Here is a 15848-nt window from a genome sequence, read left to right on the forward strand (position 1 = left end):
ATGCTTTGTATCATAATCTAACAACACACCATTCACTAAGCAGTAATCCCATGAGGTGGGCATTATCATTCCCATTTCATTCCCATCAGGAAATGGCCTTAGAAGGTGACGTAGCAACTGGCAGGATCAGAGTTCAAACCCTGGTCTTATCTGGCTCCACAGCCTTGGAAACATTACCCTATTCAGACTTCTGGTAAATAATTGCAATTCACACTATTTTAATCATAGTAGAGAGGCTTGTTCAGATACACATATCTCACTCTGTCATCCAGGCTGGAGTGTAGTCGTTTAATTATGGCTCACTGGAGCCTTAAATTCCTGGGCTCAAATGATCTTCCTGCATTGGACTCCCAAAGTGCTGGGATACAGCATGAGCCACTGCATCTGGTCTAGATATATTAAAGACAGTCTATAAGATGAACCAGTTGGGTTTACCTAGAAGAGTGACCGCATCTGGTTAAAGCCTTTGAGCATATATTGTTACTCTACATACCTGTCATAATCTGTAGCATTTTTTGGCAGAAAAACTGGAGGTAAAGAAAGAGTTTAATAATACATACATATGCATATTTATATAAACAATTAATTTCTATATTAGAAATCTGAACAAATTTAAATTTCTGGCGCAGTTTTATTAACCTTTAATTTTAAAAGTTTGAAAACTGATAAAACCTACATAACAACTGCTATGGAGAGGAATTTGGCAATGTCTAATAAAATGACATATTCATTTACCCTTTGACTCAGCAATCCAATTTCTAGAAATCTATCCCACAAAGGCCAGGCATGATGGCTCATGCCTGTAATCCCAGCACTTTGGGAGGGTGAGGCAGGTGGATCACCTGAGGTCAGGAGTTCGAGACCAGCCTGGCCAACATGGCAAAGCCCCGTCTCTACTAAAAATTCAAAAATTAGCCAGGTGTGGTGGCATGTGCCCATAGTCTCAGCTACTAGGGAGGCTGAGGCAGGAGAATTGCTTGAACCTGGGAGGCAGAGGCTATAGTGAGCCGAGATCGTGCCATTGCACTCCAGCCTGGGTGACAGAGCGAGACTCTGTCTTAAAAAAGAAAGAAAGAAATCTATCCTACAAATATACTGGCAAAAATACAAACAGACATCTGCACAAGACTGCAAATTGAAATATTATTTGTAATAGCAAAAGACTGGAAATAATCTAAATGTTCATCAGTGGAGGACCAGTTGAATAATGTAGTGTGCTTCCACAATGGAGTACTATGTAGATATTAAAAGGAATGATGAATATCTACTTATAGTTATGCCTAGTTTAATGACAGGGATGTGTTCTGAGAAATGCTTCATTAGGTGATTCTGTTGTTGTGGAAACATCATAGAGTGCACCCACACTAACCTAGATGGTATAGCCTCCTACACACCTAGGCTATATGGTCCAGTCTATTGCTCCCAGGCCACAAACCTGTAGAGGATGTTACTGTGCTGAATACTGTCGGCAACCGTAAACAGTGGTAAGTATTCGTGTATCCAAACATAGCTAAATGTAGAAAAGATGCAGTAAAAATGCAGTATTAAAATCTTTTTTTTTTTTTTTTTTTTGAGATGGAGTTTTGTTCTCGTTGCCCAGGCTGGAGTGCAGTGGTGCAATCTTGGCTCACTGTGACCTCCGTCTCCTGGGTTCAAGTGATTCTCCTGCCTCAGCCTCCTGAGTAGCTGGGATTACAAGCGCGTGCCATCACGCCCAGCTAATTTTTTGTATTTTTCGTAGAGATGCGGTTTCATCATGCTGGCCAGGCTGGTCTCAAACTCCTGACCTCAGCTGATCCACCCACCTCAGCCTTCCACAGTGCAAGGATTACCGGTGTGAACTCCCACACATGGCCAGTATTAAAATCTTATGGGACTGCTGTCACTGACCAAAATGCTGCTATGCAGCATATGACTGCATATTGGTATGGAGTGATTTTCTAGATAGAAATACTGTATACTTTTACAGTGTATACTTTATACACTATATATACTTTTCTCCACCTCATTTTTATTTTAAGTGAAAAAAGTGAAGATATATATAAATATTTCTTTACATTAAAAAAAGAAAGATAAGCCACAAAATAAATAAAATGGTTACATAGAGGGAGAAGGAGGGGCCTAGATAGAAGGTAGGGAGGAGCCAGATTCCCCGGGGTGAAATGGGTCTATTTTCCAGATTGGACTCTGGTACCTGTGGATATTTTAAACTATAAAACAAAATTAAATGAAAAGAAAAGTCATTCCTACAAAATAAAAAAGCAAATTAAACAAATGAACTTAAGAATGTATGAAGTCAGCAGCTTAACCACATGGAAAAGGATTATTTCAAGTGACTTCAAAATACAGTGACTTGACTGTACCAGATGAGACATAGTTTGAGAAAGAAACTTCATAAATAATCTTAAACTACTTTCTCTATTCATTTGTTAGTGATAATATTGGTACTGCTATTCTGAATCTAATTAATGTGTATATACATATTAATTTGAATCTAAATATCAAGACATTCAGCATAAAATAAAATTAAAAACCAGAGATACAGACACAAAATCAAAGAAATTAAGTAAAACCATATAACCCTAAATGATTACAGATTATTAATATAAATGCTTTAAAAATACATAATTTCTAATTCCGTCCACTGAAAAGGCCAAGAACTAATGCCCATTTTGATGTGAGGAGCACCTTTCCTGCCCAGGTTGTGGTCTCTGCTTCTCATGTCTACTGCAAGGAATCAGGACTCCTTGGAGAAGTAACGGATTCTAAGTGTGTGTGGGGGAAATGTAAAAGATGAGTCTGAAACATTTTATAGCAGAAGGCCAAGGAGTTATTAAACATCTTTAACTTTGGGCTGTTGTTCAAGGGACTTAGGGATTAAACTGAAGAAGCTCCCACTGCGCAAAGACGCGGCAGTCTGAGCTTCTGTAAGAATATAACATCGCACAGGCCCAGTGGCTCACACCTGTAATCCCAACACTTTGGGAGGCCGAGGCAGGTGGATCACCTGAGGTCAGGATTTTGAGACCAGCCTGGCCAACATGGTGAAACCCCATCTCTACTAAAAATGCAAAAAAATTAGCTGGGCCTGGTGGCGGGCACCTGTAATCCCAGCTACTTCGGGAGGCTGAGGCAGAAGAATTGCTTGAACCTAGGAGGCAGAGGTTGCAGTGAGCCGAGATCGCGCCATTGAACTCCAGTCTGGGCGACAAGAGTGAAACTCTGTCTCAAAAAAAAAAAAAAAAAAGAATAAGAACATTGATGAATTGTAACACATCAAGTACATGAAAATCTGTACGTTCCTAATGAATAAAGGGAAAGAGTCAAGCCTTTCCTGGACAAACTTTTCCTCAGGATACTCCGGTCATTAGTGAGTTTCCCTCTAGAGAAGTATTTTAGAAAACAAATGAAGAAGAAATGGTAGAATTAGCATATTACCATGTTACCAATATCTAATGACAGAATGGTTGTAGCCTATGATCATTAGATATTATATGGCCTTGACATGAGAAATTTTTACGAAAATATCAAACCTTCATCAGCTGGGCATGGTGGCAGACGCCTGTAATCCCAGCACTGTGGATCACCTGAGGTCAGGAGTTTGAGCCTGGCCAACATGGCAAAGCCCCGTCTCTACTAAAAATACAAACATTATCAGGGCATGGTAGCAGGGGCCTGTAGTCCAAGCTACTTGGGAGGCTGAGGCAGGAGAATCGCTTGAACCCGGGTTGCAGTGAGTCAAGATCGCGCCATTGCACTCCAGCCTGGGTGACAGAGCAAGACTCCATCTCAAAGAAAAAAAAAAAATCAAACTTTCATCATGTCAATTTTTAGATGTAACTGTCAGATTACAAGAAATACAAAGGACAGGAGAACACATTAATCAAGGCTACAGTGAGCAAATACAGAATGTGTAAATTCTATAAAACAAATGACCAGGTTTCTTTAAAAAATAAATTGCAAGATAAAAGAAGGAAGGGAAAATTTTATGTTAAAAGACACTTAAGAGACCTATCACCTATACTGAATCCTGGTTTAATAAATCCCATAAGACCTTCTAGTGAGACAGGATGTGGAAGCAGAACAGTGATACTGGTGATCCCGACCCTGTGTAGGCCTAAGCTAATGTATGTGTTTGTGTCACAGTTTTTAATAACAAATTTTAAAAATAGAAAATAGCTTATAGAATAAGGTAAGGACATAAAGAAAAATATTTTTGTACAGCTCTATAAAAGGCTTGTGTTTTAAGCTCAGTATTATTACAAAAGAATCAACAAGATTTTTTTAAGTTTATAAAGTAAAAACATTACAGTAATCTAAAGTTAATTTATAATTAAAGAAAGAAAATTTTTTTTATAAATTTGGTGTAGCCTAAGTGTGTGGTGTTTATAAATCTATGGTAGTGTACAGTAACGTCTGGGGCCTTCACATTGCTCAGCACTCACTCACTGACTCACACAGAGCAACTTCCAGCCTTCTAAGCCCCATTCATGGTAAGTGTCCTATACAGGTGTACCTTTTTTTTTTTTGTGAGACGGAGTCTCGCTCTTGTCACACAGGCTGGAGTGTAATGGTGTGATCTGGGCTCACTGCAACCTCTGCCTCCTGGGTTCAAGTTATTCTCCTGCCTCAGCCTCCTAAGTAGCTGGGATTAAAGGCGCCCGCCACCACACCTGGCTAATTTTTGTACTTTTAGTAGAGATGGGGTTTCATGTTGGCCAGGCTGGTTTTAAACTCCTGACCTCAGGTGATCCATCCACCTCGGCCTCCCAAAGTGCTGGAATTACAGGCGTGAGCCACCGCGCCTGGCCAGATGTACCATTTTTTAATCTTTTATACTGTATTTTACTATATCTTTTTAATGTTTAGCCATGTTTAGACACACAAATAGTCACCACGGTATTACAATTGCCTACAATTTTCAGTACAGCAACAGGCTGCACAGGTTTGTAGCCTAGGAACAAAAGGCTACACCACATACCCTAGGTGTGTAAGAGGCTGTACTGTTGAGGTTGTGTAAGTACACTCTATGATGTTCATACAAGGATGAAGTCATTAGGGATGCATTTCTCAGAACATATCCCATCATTAAGTGATGCATGACTGTATATAGATGATGCTTGGGATTTTCCTCAAAACAATCCAGGCATATGGGGGAGTATAGAGAGGTATTGATAAAGCAAGAGTGTCTGTGAGTTGATAATTGCTATAGCTGGGGGTGAGGGGTCCTCGGGATACACTGTACTATCCTCTCTTGTTTTATAGGTTGGTGCAAAAGTAATTGCGGTTTTCACAATTACCAACCTAAATAAGTACGTTTGAAATGTTTGTGTATCTTGAAATTTTCTACAATAAGAGATGGTTAAGAACTTTCACACATAAAATGTTTTTCATAATTTACTCTCTCTACTTAGATGAATTAGTGTTTACCTAACAACCTAATGATGAAATTCACCATCATAAAGATCTTTTTATCATTAGTTATTCTTCTAGTACAGGAAGAGGACATTAATAATTAGCTTATAGTGGCCAGGCATGGTGGCTCACGCCTGTAATCCTGGCACTTTGGGAAGCCAGTGGGTGGACCGCTTGAGCCCAGGAGTTTGAGATCAGCCTGGACAAGATGATGAAACCCTGTCTCTACAAAAAAACAAAACAAACAAACAAACAAAAATTAGCCAGGTGGGCGTGGTGGCACGTGCCTGTAGTCCCAGCTACTTGGGAGGCTAAGACAGGAGGATCACTTGAGCCCAGGAGGAATAGGTTGCAGTGAGCCGAGATCGCATTACTGCACTCCAGTCTGGGCAGCAGAGTGAGACAATTAAAAAAAGGAGCCTGCAGAAAGTCTGTTTGGCTGTTATGCCTTATGCCACAATACATCTCAGGCTGAGAACTATTTCTCCACAAAATTAAGACTGAAGTTACACTTAGGAGTGTTTCTTATAAGTAGGCCCTGTGATTATTTTTTTACTTAAATTGGGTCACATGTTATTTATTTTATTAAGAAACAAGATCACTACCTCTGCATGAGTAAGCTCAGGTGACACCAATACACGTCCCAGATGAACCAACAAACCTAGGAGAAAGGAGCGATGGAGCAATGTCACTTACCTAGCTGTCTCCTCAAACTGTATGTCATCCACTGAGGCTGTAACACAGGAAACTCCAGCATGTTTCTCAGCTTCAAAAAATACATAAAAACATGCTGCTTTAGTGGTGATATTAGAATATTTCAGTATAAGGGAAAGGAATGAAATGTAAGTGCATTGATCTTAGTCATCCATCCCTCATTCATTATAGCACCACTGTGCCCACAATTTGTGGATCAACTGGCTCCATACAAGCTTCTCTGCTCTGTTATGTTTCTACTGTATGGTAATTACTGCGCTTCATCCTAAATTTTAACTTACATGATCTTGTATTTGAAATTTAATACCAATATCCCACAAATCTAGCTATTGAAATAGCAATTTTAGTAAATTGGTGCTGACTTTAAATATTTTATCAGGTACTATCCTTCTTCTTTTAAAATCAAGGCATCACAGGTTAAATGATTTTTTTTTTTTTTTTTTTTGATGGAGTCTCCCTCTGTCGCCCAGGCTGGAGCACAGTGGTGCGATCTTGGCTCACTGCAAGCTCCGCCTCCCGGGCTCACACCATTCTCCTGCCTCAGCTTCCCGAGTAGCTGGGACTACAGGCGCCTGCCACCTCGCCTGGCTAATTTTTTTGTATTTTTAGTAGAGACAGGGTTTCACTGTGTTAGCCAGGATGGTCTTGATCTCCTGACCTCGTGATCTGCCCGCCTCAGCCTCCCAAAGTGCTGGGGTTACAGGCGTGAGCCACCGCGCCCCGCTGCGTGAATGATTTAACCACTGTAAGCGCTGAGTGGTACGGGAAACCCCGAGTCATCCCAAATCAAAGAGGATCTTCTCTGGGTATCAGAGAAAGAGAGATGGGCACACAGGAGATATTTAGTCAATATTTATTTTATTATTACCAAATTTATGCCAAATTCAGTATACATTAATTGCCTTGAAGGAGGAGTATTGCGTAGGGTGGGATAGTCCAGGAAGAAGCCTGGTTATTTCCATGTTCTATCTGCACGTAATTTGCTCAGATTTTTTTTTTTTTTTTTTTAATTGCTGGATTTGCTTTACATAAAAAAATACCAGAATTTATCCTCTGTGGGAAAGATTTTGACATGTGCTTCTGCCAGATTTGATTTTGGGAAACAGTCAATTGAAAGCCAAACAGATTATATTGGCTTTATAAGAACTTTTGACCTCATTTTAGTTTTGGAGACTTCAGTCCTGCTGCCACATGATTAAGAAAAACGAGTAAATTGTACTGAATTTGTCTTCCTTTTGTGTACTGGATCATTATAACTACCTATGTATTAATTAATAGTCCTAGGTAAGAAGACATAAGAGATACTCCACTGGGCACGTATTTAACACATTCCTTTCTAGGATCTAATTCTGCAAAAAATTGCACATTCAAATGTTACTAGTTGGAAGGAACCATCCTTCCAACTAGTTCAGGGAAAGGAAGGGAATATGGAAGAATTGGGCTGTAGGAAGGCTCAAAGTGGACTCAATTTAATTCAATGCACCAAACATTTGTTAAGTTCTTGCTGATTTCCAGACACTGAGTTGAATGAGTTATTATTATTTTTTTCCAGACAGAGTCTCACTCTGTCACCCAGGCTGGAGTGCAATGGTGTGATCTTGGCTCACTGCAACCTCCGCTTCCCGGGTTCAGGTGATTCTTCTGCCTCAGCCTCCCGAGTAGCTGGGACTACAGGCGTGCACCACCATGTCTAGCTAATTTTTTGTATTTTTAGTAGAGACACGGTTTCACCATATTAGCCAGGATGGTCTCGATCTCCTGACCTTGTGATCTGCCCACCTCAGCCTCCCAAAGTGCTGGGATTACAGGCGTGAGCCAGTGCATGAGCTCTATCTTTTAAGCAGTCCACTCCATGGCACTTAGAGATCCAGCCATAGTCAGTACCCTTTCAGAGCTTAAGTTTTCCAGGGAACTACTGAAACCTTGCAAATACATGCTTAAATCATTGATTAAAGAATACTTAATAAACATTCATTTCAGTTACTTGACATGAGGGAATGGGATGTTGAGGTTATTAATTCTTAGTAATAAAGCATTATAATATAGACCAACATGAGTATCTTGAGTATTTTTTTCTTCTTTTTTTTAAGAGATGAGGTCTCTATCACCCAGGCTAGAGTGTAGCGGCATGATCATAGCTCACTCCAGCCTCGAACTCCTGGGCTCAAGTGATCTTGCCTCAGCCTCCTGAGTAGCTAGGACTGTATGCATGTGCCACCACAGCTAGCTAACTTTAAAAAAATTGTTTAAAATATTTTTTTGTAGAGACAGGTTCTCATGATTTGGCCCAAGCTGGTCCCAAACTCCTGGGCTCAAGTGATGCTCCCGCCTTGACCCCTCAAAGCACTGGAATTACAGGCATGAGCCCCCATGCCCAGCTGAGTTATCAATTGTGAATGACTTAAATGATAACTAAAATGCAGTAACCAGTAAAAAAAAAATTTAAACTTTTATTGTTTATATTGGATATCCTGTATATATAGCACAAGGTTTCTTAAGGGATCAAAAAGTATTAAAATCATGACAGTTACTTTTTATTAAGCATTTATTATTGATCAGGCACTGGACTAGTCATTTAAGCATGTTAATTACATGAAGTTGGTACTGTTATTAGCTCCCTTTTATAAATAAGAAAATTTAGGTTTAGAAAGATTAAATGCATTGTCCTAAATAGTGATTTTGACTATAAAAGCAATAGGAACTTTCAGGAAAGAGGTTAGACAAACCAGAGAACACTACCAGAGAAGTATATGACTCAATATGGGTTTCAGGAGCTCAATAATCATGATTTATGCTATTGATTTTCAAGGGTCATTAAACTAAAAGAAACAAAAATATGGAGAACACCATAGGGTCCTGGCTTCACATGTCATTACATGCGTGCTGTGTTTTTAAACAAGTGTCAATTAGATGACATGAACTCACAGGACTGGCTTGTTCTGGTTCTTGATTTTTGATTGCCCTTCGTACAGTGTACCAGCAGAAGTGGAAAACCCTAAAGCTGTTTCTGATTTCCTGGGAGAACTAAGAGAAGCTAAGTGATTGTAAAGTAAGTATGAAATGATGACTGATAAAAATAGTGGTAACCTTCCTTCACTCATTCCTTCCTTCAGCAGATATTGATTGAGCACCTGTGTTATGCAAGGCAGCCTCTGTGTAAGGTGCTGGCAATGGGAAACAGCCAGGACCCCTGCTCTCATGGAGTCTAGTGGATGAGCCAGAGGTTAATTAAATGGATATTGATATGGTTTGGCTGAGTCCCCACCCAAACCTCATCTTGAATTGTAGCTCCCATAATTCCCACATGTTGTGGGAAGGAACTGGTGGGAGATAATTGAATCATGGGGGCGGATCTTTCCTGTGCTAGTCTCATGATAGTGAATAAGTCTCATGAGATGTGATGGTTTTGTAAGGGGAAACCCCTTCTGCTTGGTTCTCATTTTCTCTCCTGCCACCACCATGTAAGAAGTGCCTTTCGCCTTCCGCCATGACTGTGAGGCTTCCCCACCCACGTGGAACTGCGAGTCCGATAAATCTCTTTTTCTTTATGAATTACCCAGTCTAAGATATGTCTTTATCAGCAGCATGAAAATGGACTAATACAGATATATAATGACAAAATGGACTAAGTGGTCTGAAGAAAACAGGGATTTTATGAGAGTCAGTAACTGAAATAATACACTAGGTGGGGTGTCCAGGAAGGCTTGAGGGCAGCAGAGGGGAGGGCCTGCTGAGCAGAGGGAACAGTAATTACAAAGGTCCTGGTGACTACAATGCAGAGAGTAGGAGGGAGAGTGGGTGAGATGAGGCTGGAGTGAAGGCTGAGGACAGGCTATGCACAGGGCCTTGAAGCTCTTGGTTGAAAGTTTTTGTAATTATTATTCTTCAATATATTGTTGCACTGCCTTCTGGTCTCCACTGTTTCTGATGAGGTCAGTGGTTCTCCCATATACGGTGTTTCAGTCTGGCTGCATTCAAGATTTTCTCTTAATCATTTTGACTATGATATGCCTGGATATATTCTTTGTATTCGTTTTTCTTTCTTTCTTTTTTAAATTGGAGACAGAGTCTCACTCTGTTGTCCAGGCTGGAGTGTGGTGGCACAGTCTTGGCTCACTGCAACCTCTGCCTCCTGGGTTCCAGTCTTGGCTCACTGCAACCTCTGCCTCCTGGGTTCAAGTGATTCTCCTGCCTCAGCCTCCTGAGTAGCTGGGATTACAAGCGTGTGCCACCATGCCCAACTAATTTTTGTATTTTTAGTAGAGATGGGGTTTCACCACGTTGGCCAGGCTGGTCTTGAACTTCTGACCTCAGGTGATTTGCCTGCCTCGGCCTCCCAAAGTGCTGGGATTAAAGGGGAGCCACCATGTCCAGCCTGTATTAGTTTTTCTTGATGTGCTATAACCTTGAATCTGTAATTGTATGTCTTTCACCATATTTGGAACTCTAATTGCGTTTGTTTTATTTTTCCACAAATCTCTGATACTTTATTTTATTTACGTCTTTTTTTTTTTTTTTTTGAGACAGGGTCTTGCTCTGTTGCCCAGGCTGGAGTAAAGTGGTGGAATCATGGCTCACTGCAGCCTCGACCTCCCAGGCTCAAGTCATCCTCCCACCTCAGCCTCCTGAGTAGCTGGGACTACAGGTACATGGTACCATGCCTGGCTAATTTAGCATTTTGTGTGTGTGTGTGGTAGAGACAGGATCTCCCTATGTTGCCCTGGCTGGTCTTGAGTTCCTGGGTTCAAACCATCCTCCTACCTGAGCCTCCCAAAGTGCTAGGATTACAGGCATGAACCATTGTGCCTGGTCACACTTTGTTTATTTTTAAAATTCTTTTTTTTCTGTTCTTAGATTGGATAATTTCTAGTGATGTATTTTTGCATTTACTAACTCTTTTCTCAGTCATGTCCATTCTGCTGTTAAGCCTAGCCATTGAGTTTGTTATTTTAGACACTGTATTTTTCAGTTCTGGAATTACCATTTGGCTTTCAAAAAATAGTTTCTATTACTCTGCAGAAAGGTACTGCCTTTTCAATGTTTTTTTTTTCTTTTGAGATGGGGTCTCACTCTTTTGCCCTGGCAGGAGTGCAGTGGTACAATCTCGGCTCACTGCAATCTCCACCTCCCAGATTCAAGTGATTCTCCTGCCTCAGCCTCCCGAGTAGCTGGGATTACAGATGCCTGCCACCACATGTGGCTAATTTTTGTGTTTTTAGTAGAGACAGGGTTTCATCGTGTTGACCAGGCTGGTCTCAAACTCCTGACCTCAAGTGATCCAACCGCCTCAGCCTCCCAAAGTGCTGGGATTACAGCAATCTTTATTATCATATTTTTCATTATATTCTTGAGCACAGTTATACTAGTTGCTTTAAAATCCTTGAAGCTTAATTCCAGCATCAGGGTCATCTAGGGATGAATCTCCATTGATTGTCTTTTCTCTTAAGAATGAATCATGTTTCCCTTTGTATGTCAAGTAATTTTGAATAATATCCTAGCCATTGTGAGTGATCCATTGTAGAAACTGTGTTTCTCAGAAAAGTGTTGGTTTTGTTTTTGGTTTTGTTTTTTAAAGCAAGCAGTTAACCTGACCAAACTGAAACTATAATCTGTCTACCTGCAGAGGGACACAACTATTTTCAGTTCTTTTGGCCTCAACCAGGAGGTCTGGAGTACGTCCTAGTATACATGATTCAAGATTCGCCAGATATCTGGACAAAGATGATAGTTAGATTTTAGGGCTCTCTCTTTCTCTCTCTGGCTCTTTCCTTTCTGGAACTTTCCCTTTTGTATTTCAGTAGCTGTACTTTTCCCAAACCCTGTCTTTGGGCTCTTCAAACCAGCAAGCCTATGGGTTTACCATCAGAACCATAGCTGGGACCAGACTGGCATTTTCTTTCAGGCTTCAAGTCATCTAAAAAACAAACACAGAAAAAGCCAACATCATTTTGTTCTTTCATGTGTTAACTTTCAAGTGTTCTAAGCCTACTTTTGTTCACTTTTCACCTGCCTTAAGTCTCTTTTATTTAGTGTTTTGCCCAGAGTTTATAATTATTATCTGTGGGAGATTTTTTAATAGGAAGCACTTGAACATGTTAGAAAAATCCTTAAAGCCCTTGGTGAAGAAAAGAAAGGGAAAAATGAACAAAACATATGACATGATCAGATTAGCATCTTCAAAGGTTACTTTAGAAGCAGTGTGGAGAGGAGACCAGAATGAATGGAGACTGGTTTGGAAATCACTGCTGAAGTCTGCATGAAAGATGATGAGAGCTTGGACTAGATGGTCGCATTGGGGGTGCAGCACAGTGCTTGGCTTTCAGAGATTCCTTTAGGGGGTAACACTGATAGGACTTCCTCCATGCATAGAGTATGTGAAGGGAGAAGTAAGGTGGAGAGAGATATCAAGGATGACTCCTAGACTTTTGACTTGCTCAACTAGAGGAGTTGGGTGCCACTAGATTCACAAATAGAAAACTGTGTGTGTAAGATGTTTCAAATAATACACGGACGTGTGAGATAGAGGATTACTCAGATGGCTTCAAGCCTTTAGACTTAAGGAACTGGAAAAATAATGGGGCCACAGACAGAAGTGAGGATAGTGAGAATATTTCATCTTTCTTTAAATATTGAGAAGACATTTTGGAATCCAGCAGGGCCTAGGGGTCATAGCAATGCCTTGGGGCCATGACTGGGATTGCAGTAATGTGGCTAAAAAGATAATCCTGGCCTATAAAAAACTCTGAGAAAATCCCAGAGAAATCAGTTTTGTATTACTATACAGATTCAATTACACCTTGGCTAAATAATGTCCCCTGCTTATGTGGTGCCTCGGGTCACCACAGAGTGTTTAACACAGGCATTATTCATATTGCCCAAACCAACTTTATCACACAGGTTTTCTTAATAATAGTAATATTATCCGTGATTAATATTATACTACTAATAGTAATGTAACTATTAAGGTATAGAGTAATTGATTGTCAGTTGGATCTTTCCATGGTTTTGAAAGATGTCAGGTCATAGAAATGATGACAACTGCAGGTGGGCCACTGTTTCTCCATCACAAGACAGAGGCACTAAACAAGGTAACTAAAAGTCACTTCAGTGGTCTCATAATATATTCAGTTGCCTTGGAAATAGGCATCATTATTATTAGCAACCTCAGTGGTTTCTGTATTGTTTCTTTTTCCTACATGTGGATTCATTTTGTATTCATGCTTCCATTGTTACCTTAATATAACCAATCTCAAATCCTGTTTAAAAAAAAAAAAGGCTTAAACAAGTCATTGATTTCTCACAGTTGTGGAGGCAGGGAGGTTCCAGATCGAGGTGCTTGCCCGTGTAGGTCCTAGCGAGGGCTCTCTTCCTGGCCTGTGGATGGCTGTCTTCCTGCTGTGGCCTCACATGGCAGAGAGATGAAGCTCTCCAGTGTCTCTTCTTATAAGGACATTAATTGTATGGGACCAGAATTCCACTCTTATGACCTCATTAGCCTTAATTCTTCACTCCAAATAGAGCCACACCAGGGGTTAGGACTTCAATGTATAAATTTCGGTGGGTGGCATGGGGGACATAATTCAGTCCTTAATAAATGTTTTTGCCATTTTTACTGTCATTCTCTAACAAGGACACAGTGGAGTTTTCCAGAGACTATGTAAGGGTGTGGTAGCAGCACGGTGAATGCAGAAGCAGGTATGAGAAGTCAGCAATCCTCTGTTAGCCAGACTTTAGAGAGACTCGCCAGGATGTAACCTGTCACTACTCCTCTAGCTACACTTTTGTTCTTGTGGAAAATAGTTATTTCTTTAATTAAAAATGTTATGTCAACATGTAGTCCATTTCTTTTTTAAAAATAATTAAAAATTTTTAAATTTCTGTCACAGTAAATGTGATATAAATAGCCTACATAAACAAAAGCTGGCTGGGTGCGGTGGCTCACACCTGTAATCCCAACACTTCGGGATCCTTGAGTCCAGGAGTTTGAGACCAGCCTGGGCAACATAGTGAGACCCCCATCTCTACAAAAGCAAAACAAAACAAAACCCCCCAAATTAGCTGGGCCTGGTGGCGTGCGTCTGTGGTCCCAGTTACTCTGGAGGCTGAGGTGGGAGGATTGCTTTAGCTCAGGGCGTCGAGGCTGCAGCGAGCTCTGATGGCACCACCGCACTCCAGCCCGGGCAAGAGTGAGACCTTGTCTCAAAAACAACAACAAACAAACAAAAAACCCCGCAAAAGCTCTCTGGGCTCCTCATTTATTTAATGGAATGAAGGAGTCCTGAGAGCCACACATTTGGGAACCATTGGTCTCGGCCATGCCCAGCGCGGGCGCACTGTCGCAACACCCCTACCCCTGGCTGCTCAGGGCTCAGCTGTCCGCAAGTACCTTCCTCGCCTTCCTCCTCCCCGCCACCCCCAGCCGCCGCCGCTCCCGCAGCCCCGGCGCCCGCCTACCCGCCAGGCAGGCGGTAGTGTCGATCCACTTGAGCAGCTGCCCGGCGCTCAGCTCACCGCGGGCAGTGGCGTGCGCCGGCTGGATGGCCTGGCTCATGAGCACCTCGCCTGATGCCGGCTGCTCCATGGCCAGGGCTAGAGTGCAATGCCTGTGGCCCCGACGCCCGGCAGTGCCCGCTCTGCCCGCCCCGCCCAGCTCCAAAGGGCGCTGGCGCTGCCTGCCCGGGCCGCGAACCTCTGACCCTCCGGCCGCAGGGAGGTGGGGGTTGCAAGTGAGGGAGCCCTCAGTGTCACCCCCAGGACTATCGCGAGTGGGGGAAAGTCAGCGCTATCGGGTCTCGGGAGAAGTCCGGGAAGTGCGCGGGGTGGGGGCTCCCGGGTAGACAGGTCTGGAAGGCGGCTCCCCTAGGGCCAGAGCACGAGGAACATCTTTTGAGATAAAAAAGCTGTTACACTTTCTAGAGCTGCTATCAGTGACTGCACAAAGCAGTCCTCATTAGGGACACAGTGTCTCCGGAAAACCTCCAGCATCTAATGGATTGGTGGATGTCTGAGTGTCAGGGGAGGCTGCGCCAGGGAGCACATTTACGATGGAGAACTGGAAACCCGGAGAAGGGGAGCAAGCAGGTGAGGTGATAGGAGCTGCTCAGCGACCTGGATCACCTTGGCTGGAACCCAGGGCTTCTGACTATCTGGAATAACACCGAGAAGCCTAGCCGACTCGCACGAATTGGTGGTGCCTTTTCATCCTTATACTTTTGACTTGCCAAGCTTCAGCATGGTGACATCAGAATGGAGATTGTGGTATTTTTGTTTCCTTTTAAAAATATTTTGTTTTGGTTTTTTTTAATGAAAGAGGGGAAATAAGGAAATGTTGACTTGATATCTTTTGGGAGCCTCCCTGTATAGGTTTCAGGACAATCCAATCATAAATAGGAATTGAATGCTTTCACTGAGGCAAGCATGAAGTTTGACTTACATAAAAGGCAGTAAAATAACTTTTAAAAACAAACAAAAATTTATGCCTCCAAGATGGTCCCATTATGTAGCTATACACTTATTTCAATAACGTTATTACTCACATCGCTTTTGGCACCCCTCCTTGGAAAATGCCTTCTTTTTAATGACTTCCATATGGATAAATCATCATAATTTAAGAATTGATATTCATCATATATTCACTCCATATACCAATAACTCTGTGAGAGCCATTTATTGATCTTGGACTTGGCTATGTGACTTGCTTTAGAATGGAATGTGGAGAG

The 15848-nt window shown here is 41.8% G+C and overlaps 1 protein-coding gene across 1 annotated transcript in view; it reads right to left on the reverse strand.

Moving 5' to 3' along the window:
- Positions 1-14757, reverse strand: part of ACOT12 (acyl-CoA thioesterase 12) — a 65850-nt gene extending 51093 nt beyond the window's left edge. The window contains exons 1-2 of the mRNA XM_025388452.1: positions 14584-14757; positions 6112-6181 (exon numbers count right to left, since the gene is read on the reverse strand). Of these exons, the coding sequence (XP_025244237.1) occupies positions 6112-6181; positions 14584-14710 (197 nt within the window). The 5' untranslated portion in view covers positions 14711-14757. The remainder of the gene's footprint in view (positions 1-6111; positions 6182-14583) is intronic.
- Positions 14758-15848: the final 1091 nt, after the last annotated feature.

Source organism: Theropithecus gelada, chromosome 6 (assembly GCF_003255815.1).
Source record: "Theropithecus gelada isolate Dixy chromosome 6, Tgel_1.0, whole genome shotgun sequence".
In the NCBI taxonomy this organism is placed as follows: domain Eukaryota; kingdom Metazoa; phylum Chordata; class Mammalia; order Primates; family Cercopithecidae; genus Theropithecus; species Theropithecus gelada.